The following is a 22,538-nucleotide window of genomic DNA, read 5'->3' on the forward strand; positions in this document are numbered from 1 at the left end:
CTTCACTGAAGACTTTTAGCTTGTCATTTAAAGAAAAATATGTCTTGACCTTTATTTTTAATATTGATCTTTTGGAATGGGGGTCTTCTTGGATGGTCTTCCATGGAGCCCACTTTGATTCATAAAGCAAATAGTGCACCCAGTCTTAACTGTAGCCTCTTTGGCTTCTTTTTCTACTATTTAATTTGTATTCAGTATGTAAAAGATGCATCAGCTTGACTGCTGCGGTCTAATTACATAAAAGGAAGTCACTTCACAAATGTGATCCAGTCCCAGTTAGAATATTTTTGCCTAAATCAATATCTCCCTCTAGTGGGAGAGCTAGAGCTACAGTGTGTCTTTTGCAAAGTAAACCATTTTGCATTGTTTCAAACACCAATGAATACAGCTTTTCATAATTATGATATTGAGAGCCAAAAGCAGAGGCAGGGTTAAAACATTTTACTGTAGTGCTACAGTATGCAACAGTTATGAATGAAAACATCAGGCATCATCATGTTTTCATCACATTGTTCCATATGACAAAAAATATCTGGCATGAAGAATCCCACAACATGGCAGCAGTGTAGAAAACGGGATAGTAATGAAAATAATAAAAACAAATTAAGGTTTAAATAACAGCATTCAAAGAGTCAACTTCCTTCTTCCGCTCTTCCGTTAATCTCCCGTGGTGCTGATCAGTACTGGTGATGAGGCTGAAATTTAAGGACTAAAACCAGTAAAAACCAACATCACAGACATGGCTTTGTTTAGCGTGACCGTGAAGGCATCCTCACGCGCGTGCGTGCGCCATCGTACTAACAAGCACGGACATACAAGAAATGGCAAACCTACACAAGCCTTGGGAGAGCGATTGTCACCCTTGGTTTCAGTCCTTCAATCTGATTTAAATTAGGAAAGTCAAGGTTAATCACACAATAAATACATTCTGAAATCTCTTTTTGAAACAGACTGCCTGACAAATATATACAAATTGATTAAAAGATTTAAAAAAAAAAAAAAAAACTCATTACTAAGTGTTTACATCTAAAACAGTCACTTGAACATAGTGAAGACCAGAGATGCGCACACAAACTCCTTCTTTAGGCCAAAGTATAATTTTGTTTTTTTCCTCTCATTATTCCTTCTGTTTCTTCCTCGGCATGCTTCTTTATGTAACTGATTGTACACACTAGTGTCGTGGTCTAGACCAAAGCGGTGCTATCCTATTATTCCTTCGGTTACGGCACTACAGGCACACAAACACAAAGACACTCAGTTTGGCTCTCTGCCCTGCCTCATTCCAATTAGCCTTCCTACAAACCGAAGCAGTGCTGCCTGTAAACAAGTACTCTTTGTCTTTTCAGATTATAAATACTGTTTTGGTAAATGCATCATCAATAAAAGACGAGACAGAGTGTATTTGAGTGTACACCGATACAAAACACACAATTGCACTGTAAGAAGATTTTCTTTCTTCATTTGTATTTCTTGTGTTTTCTTCTTATTTTGGCTTCAGCGTTAAGGCCCAAAATCTGGAGTGAAAAGGAAGAAGTCCGAGCGGTGATCTGCTTGCGCCCAGAGGGCCTACTGTAGGTACGGACAACACATGTACAGGCACACTCACAGATAAACAGTATTGCAGGGCAATATAAAAGACACTAAGGAATGGTGAAACATCCTCTTTGTCATTTCTTCTTGCTAAATCATTCTCAATCATACATTTTATTTATTTATTTTTTTTATTTAAAATCTTTTTAACCGTGCTCGTTTCTCATCCCTCCTCTCCTGTCCAAAGTGCGTGGGTGCCGGTGCTATTTCAGTCAGGCTACACTAGGGGGTGCCGTTTCTCTCTGCTGATGGCTGACAGGCGGTGGCTGTGTTTATTGCTTTAAGGTCCAGGCTCCTTCCCTTAAAGAGAAAAGAAAGGGACAAAGTTGCCCTCCCAACACTGATCCGACATCTCTGCTCTCCTCTGTTTAATTAGAGTTTGTGCTTTTTGGAGGACTCTGATGCCAGATCAGTGCCAGCGGGAAACTCCTTCCCTGAGGAGCTGGCTCAGGTGAAGACATAGTTGAGGAGGAGCTGCGAGAGGAGCAGAACACAGAGGATCAGACAGTGACGGCCTGTCAGCAACACGCTGTCGTCTGTCGTCCTCTGGCGAGCCATCTGACGACTCAGAGCCACCAAGTTCCTGCAGAAGGAAAAGGATCAGGATGAGCAAGTGTTTGAATCAGTTCAACAGGAATCTATAAAAACAATGTGAATCCCACCCTACAATCCTCAAGGGGTCCCAAGGTGACTCAAGTCAGGGAGAAGGCAGATTAAGAGAGTGAATAATTTTTGACTCCTTTCTTAATTCTGAATATTTTTTCAGTTCAGGAATACCCAAGGCGACTGTATACTTTTTAAGGGTCTCAAACAAAATGAACATGTAACAATGACTGAAAATCTAAACACCTATGGAAAATGACAACAATTAAAGCAGAAAAGCTTGTTCTCCAACAAAACTATCATGCTTACAGCCATTTGGTGTATTTAATTTATGTGCAATTGCACCTGAATCATCACTACATCTGTCAGTACTTTAAAAAAATCAATTCATGATCTTAATAGTGTACTATGAACTGAGAAACCCCATGTTTTCACTGATCCTTGTTTTTTACCGCTGTGTTCTAAATCCAGAAATTAACAATTTTTCTGCAGCACCTGTCAACAGTGTTATACTTTACTGATAAAAATTATAACACCACCACCATTCACCATCATTATCTGATAATGTCTCTGATTGGAGTTGGTGGCACTCATGGAGATCATTTTGTGCAGAAGAAGAGTCACATGAACCCGTTTTTATGCACAACTAGAGGCTGAAGCTGAAAGCCAGCCTTAACGAAGAAAGCTGATCACCACTAATGTGATACTTATTGTTATCACTGGTTTGGTCAAGCTGACTAATGCAAAGAATGCCTGGCTATGTTGAACTTCCTTCATAGTACACCGCTCTGGTCTTTCAAACATGAGTAAACAAAAACAAAACAATAAAGCAATATGACACGAGGAGTTCTTTGGCAGTAAATATCAGCATGGCTGTTTTTTGGTCAGAATCCTGAGGCCGCAGCGTCCCGTCTATCAGTTCCCATATAAAACTGCTTTTATACAACATTTCTGTAAGTTGTATTCATTAGATAACAGTAATAACCAACAGATTATGATTTGTTTATTTAATAATTTAATACATTTGGCTCCATTAACACAAATAGCTACACAGCTGGACTTGGACTGGACTGTTGCCAAGCAACAAATTAACATTTTTCAGAACACCACTTTGCTACCTACACATTACTGCCAGTCAGCTGCTTTGTATCATGGAAAGGTACACATAAATGTACCTTTTCATTTCTTTAACCCTTTAACACCAGGCGATCGCCCGTTACCTGCCCTTACTTGCTGTGAACAGCTGGTTAACAACGAGCGTATCACCGCTGAGACGTCAGATCAAACGTAGTTTGAATTACCGTAATTACGTGACCGTTTGTCCTATCAGAAAAATTAAAACGGTTTTTGAAAGCTGAGAAAATTGCGCTTCACACCCAACATCAGGTTATTACGATATTTGTTGCCAGAAGTCTGTGACTGGCGGGACATTTGAAGTACACTCTGTCGCCGACGACAAATTTGGGATTAAATGGTTAAATAAAAGTCTGCTGCCACTGGCTTTGGTGGCATGTATATGCTTCTGATGAGTTACAGCTTCATCCAGTGGCATATTGTTTCATCACTTTCTGAGCTCCATGGATGATCTCCAGTAGCTTTCAAGCTCTTTGTTAACATTTTTTATTTTGCAAGTCTCTTCTGTGTTTATATAAAGCATCTCACCTATGCTTAATCACTGCTATGATCTCTCACGCTTCGAGTCCTGTATCAGATGGTTTCTGTATGACACTGGCTCCCAGGCTGTAGTTGGTGTAGGACATGTGTCTGGGCATCTGTTGTAGCTGGTTTATTCTCAGGGGATTGGTGGTGGGTCACAGCTGTTGCCCTCCTGGGCTGCAGATAGATGGCTTTTCGACCAGGTGGAATTTTGTTCAGATACTTTATTTGAGTTAGTATCAGGCAGAGGGGAATTTACATGCTCCACAAACTAAGTGCTCCCTTTGATTTTTCCAGTGGATGTTTATGATATTTTGGTTCCTTGTTGAATATGACAATAAAACTCTTTGAAGTATGAATAAATTCGGTTTGAGCTCCTAATTCATTTCTTTGTCCTGGGTCCAAATGGAAGTATAAATCGTACCAGATGTATTTTAAGAAAACCTTGTGAATTGCCAGGGCTTAGTTTTGCAGAATATCTTAGGGCGAAATTGGTGGGTGGTGTGTTTCTGTCTTTCCCTGCTTTTTTCCAGTCTCTTTTAAAACACTTGAAAAAAATAGTTGAATTCTGGACTCTGTTTTAAATTCCATCAATGGATATAAGAATGATGTAAATCAGCCCAAAGCCTAAGCTGTCTGCTAATAATGCAGAACTCCACTTTAGCTGTCCAGATGGATCTATAAAACTTTCTAAAGACAATATTCAGCTCATTTGTCTTGAAAGCTTTAAGTTAATGTTGATAATTTTTGTGATAACTGTGAAAGCAGCACAAAGCTCGTGTTAGCTTCATATTTTGCTTCTCAACTTTGAACAGGTCAGCTGATGCTATATGAGCACATCTAGAGTTTAGCACTGAATCATCAAGGTTTCTTTACTTGGCTTCGACCTCTTCTGAAAGCAGTCATTTCATTCTCACCTCTGGATATCCTGCTGTGTCTTCTTGATAGTTGTGATGGAGGCCTCTAACATGGTGATGTTCTTCATCTCTTTACTGCACCGGGCACACTGGTTTGAAAAGGCTGGGAACAAAACCGACAAAGAGATTTAGATTTATTTAATTTTTAGGTGTGTGTGTGTGTGTGTGTGTGTGTGTGTGTGTGTGTGTGTGTGTGTGTGTGTGTGAGCTCAAACACCTCACCTTCATTGTCAGAGGACTCGTGTGTGGGTTCTGGCGTGGTGCTGCTGCTCTCAGTGTTCTGGCTGCAGCTAGACGGCTGACTGCTGGCCTTCCTGTGCTTCCCGTTCACCTCACCCTAAGAGGAGATGGCACAAGAGCTTTACAAACTTCACTGCAGGAAAATTCACAGTGAGCTGACGCAACCCTGGCTGTCTGGGTAAATTGCAATGAATATCAAGTGGCAAAGAAAGGGCTTATCACGCTTATCTGTGACTTTGCAGCAAGTATTAGTATGCAGTCTGATTTGGCAGGAAGCTGCTCAGCTTTCATTCTGATAAAATGTCAGTGAAAGGCTCATCAATAAACATAAAACTTTAACCTTCTGTTGGCTGGCCCAGCTGTGGGTGTAGGAGAGTCCGTTGTGTTGTCTCTGGCTTTTCTCCTGTGTCTGAATCACACCATCCTTCTCAAACTGAACGAGACAACGCTCAGGGTTCCACGGCCGCGTGCTGTAAAAATAAACCAGCATAATTTAAACTTCCACACATCAGTGTTTGTCTCTACTTGCTCATGCCATAGCACTAGGTAATACTGACAGCTATGCAATGGTATTTGCAATGGTATTTTCCCCCATTGCAAAATTTATTACAGTAATTAGCAATGACCTCTCATTGACTAATAACCCCTGTGCCAGTTTGAATATGGCTGTCCTGAAGGGTAGCATTATGCCTCATAATACTGTTACTGTAATTATCTGTTGGTTGCATAGGCACTTTTCACACCTAATTAAATTAGAGACAGCCTTTCTCAGCTTTCAGTGCCTGACCCAGTCAAGTGGGATGTTTGACATATTTGCATTTATTTTAGCACCATTTCTATTTGATTCCTTCCTCCACAGGTCAATCTTTACTGCACTGATAATCTAAATGAAAAGGTCACTAGTGTGTGGGTGAGCGTGTTCATACTCCATGTGCTTGTAGGTCCACTCGGATGTGACAGGGTCCTGATGAAAAAGCCGTGAAATCCAGGGTTTGTCTCCCCTCTCTCTGGCTTCTCTCCGCTGAGCTTCCTCCAACACAAATTTCTCCTGGGTGGCGCGCACTTGGTCCCGATCCATGATGGCACTGGTCACATGCTGCCACAGTCTGTCGAGAGCATATCAGTATCAGATGCAAATGGACAAACCTATTGGCCAATTAACTGTCTCTAAAGTCAGGAGCAGTTTTGCATTATGAGAAAAAGCAAAATGCATAAGTTCTGAGCATTGCAAAAACACCTTAAATGGAAGCCACCATTATGGTTATTAGTCATCATGCTAGGACATGTGTTTGTTTACTCAATAAGACTCAAAGTAAGAAATAACACAGTGACTGAAAAGCAGATAATCTTTGGGATTTACCTTTCAGACTCAAATTCTCCCTGCTGGTCTAACTGGACCACTTGTCTCTTAAGACGACTGCTGCGAATTTCTGGACTTGGGTTCCACAAAATCTCCTGCTGGCCTGAGTGCTTCTCATGAATAAATACCTCGCTGTCCTGATTTTAACAAAGGCAACAAATGTTCAGTCCTGTTAACCAAGGTAATTTACCACAATGCTGCTCCTAAACCTGTAATTACGTATTCTGCACTACAGAGAATTACTAATTGCTAAACAGCAGCAAACGATTCTGAAAGATGCATTCAAGTCCCTGACTGAGACAGCAAGTGGGAGCAAGAGGATAAAGGTTCTTACCCAGTGTCCATCAACAGTGGCCAGCACTTCCTCTCCAACTAAGATCTTCCCACTGATCTGATTAACAGAGCAGGAACCTCCAAGAAAAGGCTACAGTGAACAGAATCAAAATTACTAAAAAAAAAAAGGCTATAATACAAATAGCTGACTAGATAAATGACTGCCAATTTACAAGGCAAATTTTTTAAAAGGCTTTTTTTTTTTTTTTTTTTTAAATGGCACTTTTTCAATATACCTTCAATTTGAACTCCAGCTCTGCTAAACATTTGGTTTTCTCACACTCAATGGTAACTTTCCCTCCCAGCTCTAGTGTCATAGTGCCATACAGAATACCTACGAGAGAGACGCACAGTATTTACAGCATTAGATCAACAAGTCCAGGAGAAAAATCAACAAATTATTGGCAGAATTTATCATGTGGGCAGTTGCAGTGAGAGCATTCCTGTGACACAAAGGAAACGTAAACATACTTTGATTTATGTATCACATCCATCTCTGTCTGCCATAAAGCAAAGCACAGCTTCATTTGATTTCCAGTAGCTCAGACATATTGGCCACAACACATGGCTCTAATATTTACAGCCCACACAGATTGTGTCAGTTTAGACAGACTGCATTGTAAACATGGTAGATGAGCTTGTATTTTAAACTCCTGTAGTCTGTGTGCTGTTGCAATGATGGGTAAATTAAAGTGTGACAGTAAGGAGTTTGATCACAAACAGCTACAATCACTGTGGCACAGCCAATGAAATTCAGTAGAAAGAAACCCAGATATGCTCAGTTCTAATAAGACTCAGTTTTCCAGTGCAAGATTTATCCTCAGCTATGGTCAGAACAAAAAGGTAAGATTTCTACACAACATGGATTATTTGTTTGTGAATTCCACTTCTGAAAGCTAACTTATTAGCTGCTATGCACCTCATAGATCCACAAACAACCTGCTGTGTTCATTCGCTCACGCACAATATCGAATGAACTAATAAATTATTGGACTCTTTACCTCAATTAACAGTGCTTGGCATTAAAAACTTCCACACATTAGTTTTGTCCAAAGAGACGGTGCAGTATTAAGGAGATTATGAAAACTGCAAATATTAACATGGCAACAAGGACATGGAATGATTAATGCATTTTTATTGTAGACCTATTACCTTTGCAGTGAGCATAGGGCATGGTGATGACATACTCCTCATCCCTGCTCAGGAACAGCAGCCTGGCTTTACCATCCAGAATAGCTGAAAGAGAGTTACCTACAAAAGCAGTAGGACAGAGAAACACAGTTATCAAGGCTTCTCATAGACTGGGCTTCTCATAGACTGGGCTTCTGAAGCATCATTGTGAATTTATCTCAAGTATAAACAAGGACAAGTTCTGTCCTTGCATGCCATCAAATAACTGCATAGATGTACTGATCTATGCTGATCATTTAGCTGAGAAAAAAATTAATTAGATACTGAAATATGGGATATACCATAGAATTTGGACTTGGCCAGGATGCTTCCACTGATAGAAAACCCATCCTTCCTATTGCAGATATAAAAGGCAGAGATAGGCGGATGGTGGGACACCTGGCAGAGGACACAGAGAGAAAAAGACATTTGAGCAGCAGAGCGAGGCAAAAAGGTGTCAGACACCCTCTGGCACTTATTAATTTTACACTTGCTGCATTTCACAGGTGTGTGCTCTGTGTATTTGTCAAACTGTGCAAGACATTTCACACAAGCCATGAATCATGTCCAGTTCCGGTACACCATTTAGCTACAAGTCTGATTTAACCTGTTCAGCTATGTAGAAAGTACAGCTGTTGGTCTGTGGATGGAGCCAGCAGCAGCGAAATGTCTCCCCCAAGATAGGATTGTAAGGTTTTTTCAGACCCTGCAAATGCAAACACAGAAATATGAGAGGCAATTTAGGCATCATCTGAAACAAACAGGATTTCTTTCACAGATTAAATGTCAAACTAGTTTAATATTTTGTTTTGTTACGGTTGAGCACAACTCTTAAGCACTAACATGTGTTTATGTCCAATCACACTGCACATGATCATTGGACCAGATGGACCTAACCAATAAAACCTTAAGTATACATAATAAGCATAATTATAGAGTGCAGCTCCACTTAACTAGAAACCTACAACAGACAGTGCTGTGGATATTATGTAATTACTCCGGCAGTGGAGCAATATTTGTTTGGTAGCCAGATAATGAGAGGTTCTCAAGAATTTATCAGTTTACAGTTTCTCAAAAGTAGTCAGCTGAAAATGTGCTGAGCAAGCCCGGATTAATCTACAGACATTATCTGCTGGCTCAGCTTCTCAGAGGCTCTGCTGCCACAGAGGAAATAAATCTCAAACAAGTGGAAACCATTGGGAAATGTCTCCTGACATTTTTACTGTGAAAATAGACCCCGGACAGAGACGTTTGTCAAGGAGCCAAGAAATAAAGTGTTACTGAATGTCATGTTAGAGGATGATGCGCCCACAAAACTAAAAACTGCTAAAAGTCAGAAAATCTTACAGTGCTATTGACATAGTCACTTGATGGAGGCTGCTGGGCTGTGAAAGTATGTGGGTGGGTGGACTGATGAGCGTCCATTCAGTTTAAAACTTTAGCAACCACTAAATAGTCAAATCCTTCAGTTTTCACAGATTCTGCTCTGGTTCTCAGTGAGATGGTAACATTTAATTTAAAAGAACACTGGCTTGGAGCACCAGGGTGGCTCAGCAAGTGGGCAGGCGATTATGTGCGGCACATGCCTGTGGTGCAGGCAGCCCAGGTTCATGCCCGACATGCGGCCCTTTCCTGCATGTCTTCCCTTATCTCTCTCTTATAGAGAGAGCCCAACAATCAAAATGACCCCCTATGAGCAAGCACTTGGCAACAGTGGGAAAGAAAAATGAGGGGAGGGGGGAGAGTGACAGGACAAAAGAAATGCTGTGGAAGCATATAGTACAGCTGATGTGATAATAGCACTACTTAAGCTATTTTGGAGTGAACATATCTTACCTTGGGTTTCTTGTAAAAGCCCGATAAGTACCATCTTAACACCTGCTTGATCCGACCATATGCAGTCTCTTTCAATGAGGCTCTGTTGTGAAGAAACAGAAAAGAGAACCTTATAAGATTTCCAAAAAAAAAAAGAACAGCAAAAGAAAAAAAAAAATCCCACAAATGGATATATATTCTCAATTAAAATCACAAAGAGTTACTGACTGTGAGAGTAGATCAGCATGATAATAGTAGTCAGACAACTTGTCCAGGAAGGAGCGTGGCTCCAGGATGAAGGTTGGAAGCACCACCTTAGACAGGTCCATGCCTGGCCGCAGCTGTTTCAGCAGGCTCCAGATCAGACCTTTGTTCTCCTCAGATACAGTCTCCACCTGGGACGCCTCGCCAGCCTAAAGAAACACGCGCAGAGGCAGGTAGTTGTACATATGTAAGGACAGCAGAGTAGTAGCAGAGTAGTAACAATCACTGACTTTCCAAAGACAAGAAATCAGGAGGACAAACATAACTGCAAGGCAACCATAACAAATTCATAGATTTCCACATAAACAACTCACCTCAGCCATCTCCTCTGTGTTCTGCTCTACATAGGCTGTGGCCTGTGGCCCAGGGGACAGCTCATCTGATTGGTCCACATCGCTCTCCTCTGTCAGTCTTCCACCGTTCTCATTGGCTGCAGCGTCCCAATCGTCATGACCCTCGCGTTCTGATTTATCTGAAAAGCCGTCATTCTCCATATGGTGATTTCCCAACAGCACTGTGTCATTCAACCTAATGAACAGAGATGCAAACAGGTTAGAACTACATTCATCAACTCTGATAATCAACCACTTTTTCCTGCTGTATGTCATGCTAGAAATGGATATAAAGTACAGAGAAGTAATATGACAGTTAATCACCGGCTTTATATTTCACTCATGGCATTATGATGCATAATGTCCAGTGACTTTACAAAAGTCAGCCAAAGTTTTGATGGCTACCCCGCTAGTGGAGCACTCTATAAATGTAAGAACAAAATTACCATCAATCAGTCCATTACGTCCTGATATGGACTGGTCACTGTGCTAGGAGCAAAACCTACAGAGGGCTGAACACCCCAAAAAGAGTAAAAAAAAAAAAAAAATTCAGTAGGCTAGTCTATTAGGCTGAAATTCCATTGAGGCAACTCAAAATGGTACTTAGTTTGTATGGCCCTCACGTGCTTATATGGTGTCCTGAGGGATCTCTTACCAGATCTGGACCATAACACTATGCCCCAGCGATGTTCTCCTGGATTTAGGCTAGGGGAGCATGAGGGCCAGTCAATGGTATAAATTTGTTAATCCTCCAGGAATTGCCAGCATACTCTCACCACATGATCACATCTGTCTCATGTACTCAGGGTAAACCTGCTCTCATCTGTGAAAAGCACAGGGCGCCAGTGGTGGATCTGCCAACTCCGGTATTCTATGGCAAATGGCAATCAGGCTCCGTTGTGCAGAGCAATGAGCACAGGGCCCACTCAAGGGCGTCAGGCCCTCAGGCCACCTTCATGAATCTGTTTCTGATTGGCTGGTCAGACATTCATATCAGTAGCCTGCTGGAGGTCATTTTGTAGTGTTCTGGCAGTTCTCATCCTGTTCCTCCTTGCACAAAAGAGCAGAGACTGGTCCTGCTGATAGGTTAAGGACCTTCTCTGGCCCTTTCCAGCTCTCCTAGAGTAACTGTCTGTCTCCTGGCATCTCCTCCATGCTCATGAGACTGTGCTGGGACATACAGCAAACCTTCTGGCAATGGCTCATATTGATGTGCCATCCTGGAGTAGATGGAGTACCTGTGCAACCTCTCTAGCGTTCAGGTATTGCCTCATGCTACTAGTAGTGACACTAGCCATAGCCAAATGCAAAGAGATGAGGAGGGGAAAAAATGTCAGTGGCCTCCACCTGTAAAACCATTCCTGTTTTGCGGTGGTCTCGCTTTTGCCCCTTTAGTGCACCTGCTGTTAATTTCATTAACACCAAAGCAGCTGAAACTGATTAACAACCCCCTCTGCTACTTAACTGACCAGATTAATATCCCAGAAATTTAACTAACTTGATGCTATACTGACTAAAAAGTGTTCCTTTAATTTTTTTGAGCAGTGCACAGTACTGTACATACAGAAAAACAGACCAGATCATACATTTTATTTTGTTGTAGGCTCTGTGCTCCAGCACACTCATTTTAAAAACAATATTATAGTAAAGCACCACTGCCAATGAAAGGTCTGCATTTTAACAGTGTGCACAAATTTTAAGGGTTTAAAATGGGACACTCTGCTACTAAATATTTGCCAGCACATAATGCAAAGCCCCAGTGAGTCTACATGATCATTTGCAAACATGTAAATTAGCAGCACTCGAACTAAATCCTAAGGCACACTCGTACTGAATGTTTTCAGTGCTGTCAGCAGCAACAGGATGAATGAAGAGGTATACAGGACACTTGTGTGTCCTCAGATTCAGTCAAATGCATAAAATCACATTAAACATTTCATTATCCAGGTGATGATGCATAATATCTGCCTCACTCTCAATCCAAGCTGCATTTCACTTATTGAAAACCAAATACTGGCAGATACTGACAATGGGATCGCCTCCAAAAAAGAAAATTTGATTGGCTTTAGAGTTTAAGGACTATATTTCCTCATATGTTTTCTTTTTTTTTTTTTTTTAATATTGATGAAAACTACTCTCCGAGCCTTTGAAGCAAAAACAACAACAACAAAAAAAAATGCACAACTGTCCAAATACATATGGTCTGTGCAGCAAATGTGTACACCAACATCCAGACAAGTGTGAGAAACAATAAACTTGATTCTGTGCTGAATTAGCATTTTCAAATGATTCTGGAAGTCTACAACAAAAAAACCCAGACCTAAGATCTGCTATGACTTAATAAGCAGAAGAAAAAACCACAAATGGAATAAAATGTGATAAAAGGAAAGAAGAAAGTCACACGTCAGCTTGTGAATGGTCAAAAAAGGGAGAAGTGAGAATGAAGGGAAGGAAAGATTTAGGAGGTTGGTAGCTAAAGAGGAACAACCTACAGCCATTTTACAAGTCACAGTGGAAGTCTGTGGACAGAGACTGCAGAGTATTAAATCATGCACAACCAATGCCAGATAATTTACAAAGCTTGGTTTCCTAACAAATACCAGCAAACATTGGGACAGTGGAAAACAACTGCACTGTGCTGCAAGCTTCCATAAGAACATACAGCATTAGGATTGTGGTAATAGCATGTAGGAAAATAGCTTGCCCGATATCAATGAAAGACAGATTTTTCAAAATGCCTCAGGTTTGACCTGAACAGTCACATTCCAACCAACGACAATGTTATTCATTAATCCAAACGCACCCCAGAGCAGATAAGCTTTCCTTACCTCAAAGTCTTACAACATACAGGCAAACTCTTCCTCAGTAATCAAAACACCACCAAACACAGATGCAGCCTGCCCTTGTCTCGTCTCCTGTGTGCGTGTGAATGCTTTCACTCTACTGAGTGGGGGGAAGGAAAAAAAAAAAGGTGACGTTTGTTTTGTTTCTTCGACTTCGGCACACCTGCTTCCTGAAAGTGTGTGTCTGTGTGTGACTGCAATGGCTGTGTTGCTACTGTCTGGGTGGTGTACGGCTCATATTGTGCTCCATCTTCCTGCTCCTCTGTCTGTCATGTGACTGGATGGGCTTTTGTGATTGGATGGGAGAGCAACTGGAGAGGCGGTATTGCTGGGATGGATGTCCAAAGGGAAGGAGGAGGTAAGAGGAGGGGGAGGTGTGAGGAGGAATGAGACTTATAATGCATATAATGTTGGATGTAAACAAACAGATCAGAACGAGGGCTACAAAAATAAAAAAAAAAATAAACACACACAAAAGCACATATTTATAGTGCAAATAGGATTTCAGAAGCAAACAGGACACCTTATGAATTCAGCCATTAAGATAAAACAACCTACACACAGCCCCAGTTGTGTAGGTTGTACATAAAAATGTGTTGTGACTGAGCTTTCTTGTTTCACAGCATGTATCAGCAGTCTTCTACTGACCACTGTCTAATGGGTGTAAGCTGTGAAATCAAGTCTATCAAGTCTCACAATGCCTTAAAAGAATAGTTTCTCTGGCGACATAAATCAACATTTGGAAAATATTTCCCACACTCGTCATTGTATCTCTTCCTTTTTTCTCCAATCATACCCAGCTCTCAGTAAAACAAATTCTGTACCCACTTTCACACAGACAGACTGTAAAAGTGCCAGAACTTTGCTGAATTCAATTTTCCAGTTTTAAAAAAAGCTGCCAACAGATGAGCCATAAATAAGGGTAAAATCAGGATATGCTGAACAGACCTTTTTCTCAGCAGACTCTTGACACGTCAAAGCAGAAAAAACAGGTGGACTCATGATGGCTGCATGCCAACATGAATCCACCCATGTCCTGCTATGTCCTGCTATTGTGCACGCTGGTAACGAGCCACTATTAATGTGATTAATCATGCCCACACTTTTCCTTTGACAATATGCTCCAGTTTAATAACCAAAATTACTAATACAGTAAATGTAGAGGCTACCTCCAACAAAACTAGATTTTTGTTTTTGAGCATATAGTTTACAGAACTGTTGAAAAATCATTTTCATAGTTTTTTGTTTGTGTGTTTGTTTTAAGGTGTGATGAATCAAATTTTTTAAATCTGATGTACTCTATTTCTTTTTTGCTGTGTTAATGGAGGGCATATTGTTTTTGCTTTCTGAATTTGCTTAATTGAATTATTGCTAAAGCTGAGTGGCCAGGAAAACTGGGCACCTAAATTTATTATCATGAGAACTTGAAAATACTTTATAATTCAGGATCACTCATGCTTTCCCAAATGCATCCAGGGCTGTCCCTGTCTTTATTTGTTGATGTCACAGCACAGCATAGTTTGAACACTTCTTGCAACATACGTTTACTGAGTATATATAGTAACCTACATCTGACTTACTGTGAAATAATGTGTAAATAATTAACATATTAGAAAAAGGTACTTTTTGTCTTATTAGCTGCATGTATATTTATCTCATGACAGCAAACATTTGGGACTCCCCCCAAAATTATAACAGAACAAATTTTCTTCTTTGAGAAAATAAAAACTGTAAAGTAGTATGTTTATATTATATCATACTGTCATTTTCAACAAGACATGATACTGGCATGGTGTATACAGTGCCCTCCATAATATCTAGGACAAAGCCTCTGTATGCCACCACAGTGAATTGTAACTCAAACAATCAATATGTGACTGAAGTGCAGACTTTCAGCCTTAATTTAATGGGTTTTGCAAAAATTTGCATCAGCTTTTTAAGAATTTAAAGCCATTTTTATACACAGTCCCCCATTTTCAGAAGTTAAAAATTAACAGGACATACATTTAAAAAAAAAAACCCTTTTTAATACTTGGATGGAAACACTTTGCAGGCAATGACTGCCTGAACTCTAGCACCCATGGACATCCCCAAATGCCTTGAGGTGCTCCACTAGACCCTTTACTGCAACCACTTTCAGTTGCTGCTTGTTTGTGGGTCTCTGTGCCTCTTCAGATATGGAGTGGACATGAAAACACTTAACAAAAACACAAAGACTCAACCATATGACCTTCACCCTTGTGAACCCATATAGAAGCCCAACCTTGCTTTGACCATAAGCTATCTACCCATAAAGTTTGGTAAGTGTAGGCCAAACGGTTCTCGAGTTATTGAGCAGACCCTTCAATGGGCGCCACCTGCCACCCCACACAATGTGTCTCGTCTTTCGACGAGCGTATAATAAAAACGTCTCCAGAGAATCTATGGTTCTTCACCCGCTGTTCTGAGCTGACCATCAGAAAGCACAGAGGCTGTATGTGACGCAGCACGGGGAGAGACGCAGACTGTGAATCCCAGCTGTGCACAAAAACAGCCAAGCAATGATGCAGCAACCAGACTTTCCAATAGTTCCAGTGTTTTCACTGTCTGCAAATATCTTTCAAAACTATGTCTGAAAAATGTAGCTTATTGAACAGTTTCCGATGCATAATCTACAGACAAACAGCACACGATTTTTCCCCAGGTCCTAGTGTAGCCCACCTCTTGGCTGAGAGGTGGGATCCTTCCAGCCAGTGAAATTTGCCCACTTAGTCATGCTGCCACCTTTAACATCTTGAGCTTGTGGTAATAACACTGTGTGAATTGTGGTCAATCAATGGTTTCTTATAAACCTAGTGGAGTTTTTAAATCAGAAGCTTAATCACATACAAATGTGCTAAAAGTGACTACTTATCTATTTGCATCATTACTAAGCCACAATAATTCACAAGTTTGACACAGTTTGATGTCTTCAAGTTAAAAATTCATAGAGAATAATCAAAATAGATAAATGGACTGAAAAGAGGAAAATCTTGGCTTTTAGCCTGGTTTTCGTATGCTGCATCACATATTTCAGAGTACCACAAGAATTTTCTGACAGTGATATTCGAGAACTGGGGCAAATGGGCAACAACTTAAAACATGATTACAAGAATCACTAATGATCCAATAACAATAAATAATAAAAGCAAAATCTGAGATGAATTATATTTCCGTGGATTTAGCTGTGTGAGCTTATGACTTACTGTAGCAGCTCTGTATCAGTGAGCGTTGTGGACTGCAGTAAGTGGAGTATATGGGAGGACTCTGGAGTCGTGCTGATATCGCCTTCTCTCCCAGATTTGGCCGTCAGCTTGTAGAGACTGGAGCAGCTTAGTGCCAGCTCCAGGGCATCCATCCAACACCGGCCTGGAGAACAGATTTTAGGGGGAGGGAGGGTTGATCAATTTGGTTGCACATATATGAATATATATTTATTTATTTTTTGTTTGTTTGTTTCCATTAAACATGCAAGAAGCTGCACCTCCAGCCGAGACAAGTTAACAGAAGTCTCACCGTCAGACTCAGAAGCTGCTCTGAAGATCAGGTAGTTGCTAGGTAGAGGCTGCGTGATGGAGCCAACGTTCTCTCCTTTGGGGCCCTGGGCAAATAGATTGAACACAGACTTGCACTTTCTGTTGTGTCTCTCACTATGGCCATAAGCATTATAGAGCACTGAACAGGATAATTATTATTATGTATAGAAATATTAATTTTGGGAGTTTTTAATACTACCACTAGGTGTCCCTCGATAGATTTTTCCCTTTGCACAGGAAATGATCAGTGTTTTTATGAGCTAATTCTTGCTTCAAAACAAACAAAATAAATCCGACTTAACTATCTAAATATACAAAATATAAAATTTCCTAATGCTGAGTGAATTGGGAAAATTTCAATTTGACTCAGAAATGACCACTTTAGTGTTTTTGAAATAGATATTTTTAACTGGACATGCCAGTGAGCCTACAAACATGCCTGACCTTGACAGCCCAGATTGATTTATCCAGTGGATGGTAAAGCTTAAAGCAAAAGCCGTCCTTCTTGGAGGGTCTCTCAATCAGCTTGCATGCGTTGAGCAGGATGGTGCCCACCCAGTGATCTGTTTTCGGGGTCTTATAGATCAAAAGAACTCCAGGTTTCAAGGCACACCACAGCCTGGTCCAACTCTTTAAAGAGCCACGGATCTAAAGAAACATAAGGGATGAAATTGGAAGCAATTTCAGTATAACAAAATAAAGTAAAGAAAATGAATGATGTTAATTCACAACTGCAGTATATGAAACAGTTGCACACTAAAAAGCAAGATGCAAAATAGGAAAACGTTAATGATATCAGTGAGACAGCAATGTTATTACTTTGGGGCCCTGTTTACATGAGAACGATCTGCTGGAAATGTATTGATTTTCTATGTTTGTTTTCAATAAGTAACGCATGTAGATGGCAACATTTTAAAAATAATCGCTGTTCACACGGAACTGCATGGGATTTTTAAAGTGCTGTAGTTTCCATGCCAGGCCACAGGTTGGCAGTGTAGGTATAGTAGTCGCAACCATAGTGCCATTTGCCAGTGTCTCCTGTTATGGAAAACTTCCATAGAAAATGTTCCCTGATAGGACAGAGACAGGAGTGTTTTGGGAATGTCCCACTCTGGAACCCATTTTCAAAGTGTGCCGTTTCCAGGGACTCAAAACGCCATTGTTGTGTAAACGAACAACCAAAAAGCAACAGACGTTTTACTGTTTTCACCTAAAAACGTTCTCATGTAAACAGGCCTGGAAGTCACTGCAACAGTCTCGCACCTTTAGCCAGTTGGACATGATGATGACGCTGGGGTCCTTGAGCGCACTGGACAGTTCTTTAGCTGCCCGTTTCTTCTCTTGCCTGTAATTCTGCTTTTGGACCTTTAGAACAGTTTAAAAAAAAAAAAGAAAAGGAAAAAAGAAACTAATAATGAGTCATCAGTACTGATAAGAGGACTGATATAAAAGTTTTAACACTAGGTGGAAGCAGAGTCAAACTAACTAGCAATCAACTTAAAGACTTAACATAAAGGTGCACATTTAAAAACTGTTGAATAACACAACATTTAAAATGGATCCCAAATGAGTCAAAACAGCTGTTGACCATGTCAAGCAGGGACGTGACTTGTACCTTGAGAGACTCCTTCCGGGCCAGCTTCTCTGTGGGGGAGGGGCAGTCCTTCTCAACACCATTAAACATCCTGGACTCAGACTGGAGGCGGGAGTTAGAAGAGACAGCACATAGAGAAACGTAAATGATAGACAAATCATACTATTTGGAGGGATTTTAGTTTGCATAAATACGTGGTTGATAATAGTTTAAATAACCTTATTTGCTTTAATTGTGAACAGCCCAATATTTCATTGTTTTCAAAGGTTTGTGCAAAGAGGGGTGGGTGGCCCTTTCAGTCAGCAAGGAAACTTGGCAGGCAGTCATTTGTGGTGCTGTGACCACACACCCACTAACTTCCTTGAGTAAACAACAAAGGGTGGACTGATCGGTAAACAAAGATTAGAACCACAGTGGTAAGTAATTTGCAATTCTACTGTGATGTGCAGTTACTTAACCACTTGTTCTATATGCGCTAACCAAATATTATCAGTGAGCTCACAAAGGCATTCAGTAACGTCCAAAAACAAAGCTATTTTTAAAATCCAGTACACGACGACAATCCAGGGTAAATGACAACATGCAAGGGTAAGGCTGTTCTCAGTATTTTGGGGTGGCTTCAGGGTGGGAGATAGGGTAAAATGTCAGAAATGCCGCTGTGCATGTGAATCATTCCACATACAAATAGGCAATATTGCGAGACGAGGCAAAGCAACATGAGGAAAGGAGACGAGACAGGACTATTGCCCAGTTGCCACTGGAAACATTTACTGACCACTCCTAATTCGTATTCATAAGGACGGAGACAGATAGGATAGTTAGGACTAATACAACATAAACAGCACCAGGGCAAAATAGTTCTGGGTGCCAAATACATGGTTTGTGGTCATAAGGACACAGTTCCCACCATGGCCCTGAGATTCCAAATCCCAGAATTTTACTGCATCTGGTGCAGATTTATGACCTAAAAATGATTTATTCCTGTTTTGTTGGTGCTGTTTAAACAGAATAAATTACACCAGGGTTTCATTCACCTCCTGTATTTTGCATGACCCATTTCTAAAGAAAAAGCCCTGAAACAAATTTTCCTAAAAACAAGGCCTCAACAACTGCTGGATTTGTCTACAATAAAACTCTCAGACTGCTGCTATCAGTAATTAGTGGAAAAAATAAGTCATTACTAAAGGCAACAATGTGATCTCACCCAATGAGTAATTAATAGTCAACTTTTGAGGAACTGCCCAATCAGGAACTGAGCTCTTACCTTGCTGCCTGGTGACAAGGCAGGACTAAGTTCATTACTCAGCATGGAGAGACCGTTCCTGTCTGTCTCACTGCCTGGTGGGAACCCACAACACACAGTCACATATAAATGAATGAAAAAACTTGCTGACAGACAATTAAAGCATGGCAGCGCACAAAGCAGTTAAAAAGCAACAGCTGAGGTTTTCTGATTAATATGGCATAAGTACATTTCCACAGTGCGCCACATTTTCACAGACACTGGAATCAAAATATCACTTGTTGTCATGTTCATTTTTTTATTTGTCAGTTGTGACCTCTTGCTCTTGTACCTGGACTGAGGTTGTAGAGGTCGTTGTCTCCTCCATAAGAGAGGTTCCGGGTGAGGGTGCGAGGGTTTATTTTGGGTGGGGAGGTGGCACCAGGGCACAGAGAAAACCTCCGATGAAACAAATTCTCCTCCTTCATCCTGACAACCTGCTTGTCCTCTGCAGGGGGAAGAAGCAAAAAAGAGAGAAAGAAGATGTAAAAAGGAAGGAAGAAAAAGAGTAATGAAAGGAAGTTGTAATAGGAACAAAAGAGAATTTTCAGGTTTTGTGCCTGCATGCATCTTTCTTTTTGCCATTCCCTGTTTCACTGACTCAAACTCCATATTCAAACTCCATACTCCTTCTCTCTGCCTATGTCAATCCATCTGAGTTCCCAACCCTTTCAGTTGTCTCCTACACTAACAAAGATCTACTGTATGAGGACATGTAAGCCTGTTCACATAATGGCACTGTGCATGGCAGTGACAAGCAGTTCACACTGTGCGTTGTCAGAGTAAATGACAGATGGAAGCCTCAACAAAGTTCAGTTAGTCTGACCACAGAGATCTACTGTTCAAAAAGACCTCTCTTATTGTCCCTTTTGACTCACCCTCCCCTTTTCAAAAAAATACATCTTCATCAGTGCTTCCCTAGATATCCTCAAAGATTATATCTTCTAAAGAGTTGTACATTTCAGCCCACAAAAAAAGGACAAATGCAGCTACTGCAGATGTGTATGGGATCAAGCTGTAGCTCTGCAGCTTCATGCTGTTATTGTGCTGTTAATTTATAGCAGTGAGTGGATGAGTCATACTTACAGGCCACCTTGCCCACATAAAGAAAAAATAAGCACACACACACACACACACACACACACACACACACACACACACACACACACACACACACACACACACACACACACACACACACACACACACTCTCTATACGGGTGTACATGTGCTGTATGTGTTTGTTTTCTCCACTACTGAACTCAGAAACGATTGACAAGTTGCAAACTATTCTTAGCATGTTATTAACTACTCCTGAGGGTCACAGCAGTTTCCAGAAAGATCATTACGCTCATCCAAATAGATGTCGAGCTGATCAGGGCAGACTGTAAAACAGACGGAGCGTAGCTGTTACCACCTAGGTCTGTCTGGATGGCTACACTGTGCTCCACTCAGATCAATATAATTCCATTCATTTTCTCTCAGTATGCAAACACATACAATAGACAAGACCCTCTGACTCCCAACCAGTCAAGTTACAACACTGAAGAACAACAGATTACATAAAATTCATTCAAAGAATGTTTTCATAAACTGATTCATCTTTAACTCTCCCACATCGTTCCACTGTTATTAAACGAGGCAAGCGCAGCAGGAGAAAGTGTACATATAGGTATTAGTAACTTCACTGATTTCCCTAAACCACAGCAATGACTAAAATTAAAAATTAGACTACGTGCTGAAGGATTGTTGTCCATTGACATCATGTACAAAGTGTACTCTCCTGCTACAAGTGAATACAAAAGCATTCACATCCATGTACTCGTCAAACTACTCCCTACTTCCCTCCATTGCCTATTCTGGACCTCTGACTCATTCCTTCAACCTTTTGACTCCCTTCTGAGTTCTAATCTTACAATCTCATCTTTTTATTTTTCTTGTCTACCTTAGCATTATCGTCCTTTCAAAAAGTCAGCTATGAATGACCAAGACATGACAGAGAAGAAGGTAAATTCAACAAAGAGCTTTATTCTGTCCTTGTGGGTCAGAGCTATAAATAGCTAATGTTTTGCTGCAGTGCATGCGTGCATATGTAGTACAATGCTGAACCCTGAGTGGGGTGCAGGCTGCATGGAAAAGGGCTTGAAGCTTGAACATTACACAACAGCAAACACAATGGCCTGCCAAGCTGCATCGGGACAGACAGACACACACACACACACACACACACACACAGAATTAATACCACTTACAGTACATGTCCCACATCAGACTGATATGTGGGCAGACATGAAGACTGACCGGACAAACCAATCACAGCTGGCTTTCACAGCTGCAGGGAAGGATTAGTTAGGAAAAAGACGAACAGTATGTGCACAATGGCAGTCTAGACTGAGCATGGGTGTGGCATCCTCACATGCCTAATGTGTTTGTGTTTCATGTTGTACTGTCAGTGAAACATTTATGGGACACAGTGGTGCTAATGTGTGTTTCTTAAATGACGCAAGTTTAAAAAAAAAAAAAAGAGAGAGAGAGAGCAAGAGTGTGTGGCTATGCATACGTGACTGGCTGCTGCAGACCGAAGGGAGGATTACATATGCACATGACGTAGCACCAAAGGAGAGATAAAAGGCTCCTCTCCACCAAGCTGCCCCAGCACTAGTGCTGAAGCAGTGTGAGTTATACAAAAACACCCAAATAAGCAAGGAACAGCATTGTGCTCATTCATTTGTATAAAACGACACACCAATAAATGAAGCCAAAACACTGAGTGCATTCAGTCTTCAGAAGGTTCCAGTAAGTGCCAGCTTATGATCTCTCAGAACCAGTTAAGATATGCTATCTGAGCACAGCAGGAATCAATGTGATAATAGTTGTTTTGAGCAGCAGTAGGAAAGACGGTAGTGAAGCTGGAATATTTTTCAAAGTGCCTTAACATTACTAAGAATCGCCGATTTTAGTGGTGGTTCTCATACTTCTTCTGGG

At 40.9% G+C, this 22,538-nt stretch overlaps 1 protein-coding gene across 4 annotated transcripts in view; it reads right to left on the bottom strand.

Annotated features, from left to right (window-relative positions):
- Positions 1-432: 432 nt before the first annotated feature.
- osbpl5 (oxysterol binding protein-like 5) overlaps positions 433-22,538 on the bottom strand; it is a 50,808-nt gene continuing 28,702 nt past the window's right edge. For 2 of the 4 annotated variants that reach the window (XM_030731449.1, XM_030731450.1), the window contains exons 3-23: positions 19,846-20,001; positions 19,536-19,609; positions 18,293-18,373; positions 17,941-18,042; positions 17,122-17,325; positions 16,658-16,742; positions 16,348-16,510; positions 10,263-10,476; positions 9,913-10,097; positions 9,706-9,787; positions 8,477-8,575; positions 8,172-8,268; positions 7,852-7,950; positions 6,936-7,033; positions 6,701-6,790; positions 6,367-6,503; positions 5,933-6,112; positions 5,347-5,476; positions 4,989-5,103; positions 4,767-4,869; positions 433-2,173 (exon numbers count right to left, since the gene is read on the bottom strand). In XM_030731449.1, coding sequence (XP_030587309.1) covers positions 2,038-2,173; positions 4,767-4,869; positions 4,989-5,103; positions 5,347-5,476; positions 5,933-6,112; positions 6,367-6,503; positions 6,701-6,790; positions 6,936-7,033; positions 7,852-7,950; positions 8,172-8,268; positions 8,477-8,575; positions 9,706-9,787; positions 9,913-10,097; positions 10,263-10,476; positions 16,348-16,510; positions 16,658-16,742; positions 17,122-17,325; positions 17,941-18,042; positions 18,293-18,373; positions 19,536-19,609; positions 19,846-19,981 — 2,610 coding nt within the window. In that variant the 5' untranslated portion in view covers positions 19,982-20,001 and the 3' untranslated portion in view covers positions 433-2,037. The remainder of the gene's footprint in view (positions 2,174-4,766; positions 4,870-4,988; positions 5,104-5,346; positions 5,477-5,932; positions 6,113-6,366; positions 6,504-6,700; positions 6,791-6,935; positions 7,034-7,851; positions 7,951-8,171; positions 8,269-8,476; positions 8,576-9,705; positions 9,788-9,912; positions 10,098-10,262; positions 10,477-16,347; positions 16,511-16,657; positions 16,743-17,121; positions 17,326-17,940; positions 18,043-18,292; positions 18,374-19,535; positions 19,610-19,845; positions 20,002-22,538) is intronic. The other 2 variants (XM_030731452.1, XM_030731453.1) reach the window with 1 other exon arrangement.

The sequence above is a fragment of the Archocentrus centrarchus genome, chromosome 6, assembly GCF_007364275.1.
Source record: "Archocentrus centrarchus isolate MPI-CPG fArcCen1 chromosome 6, fArcCen1, whole genome shotgun sequence".
NCBI classification, from domain to species: Eukaryota; Metazoa; Chordata; class Actinopteri; order Cichliformes; family Cichlidae; genus Archocentrus; species Archocentrus centrarchus.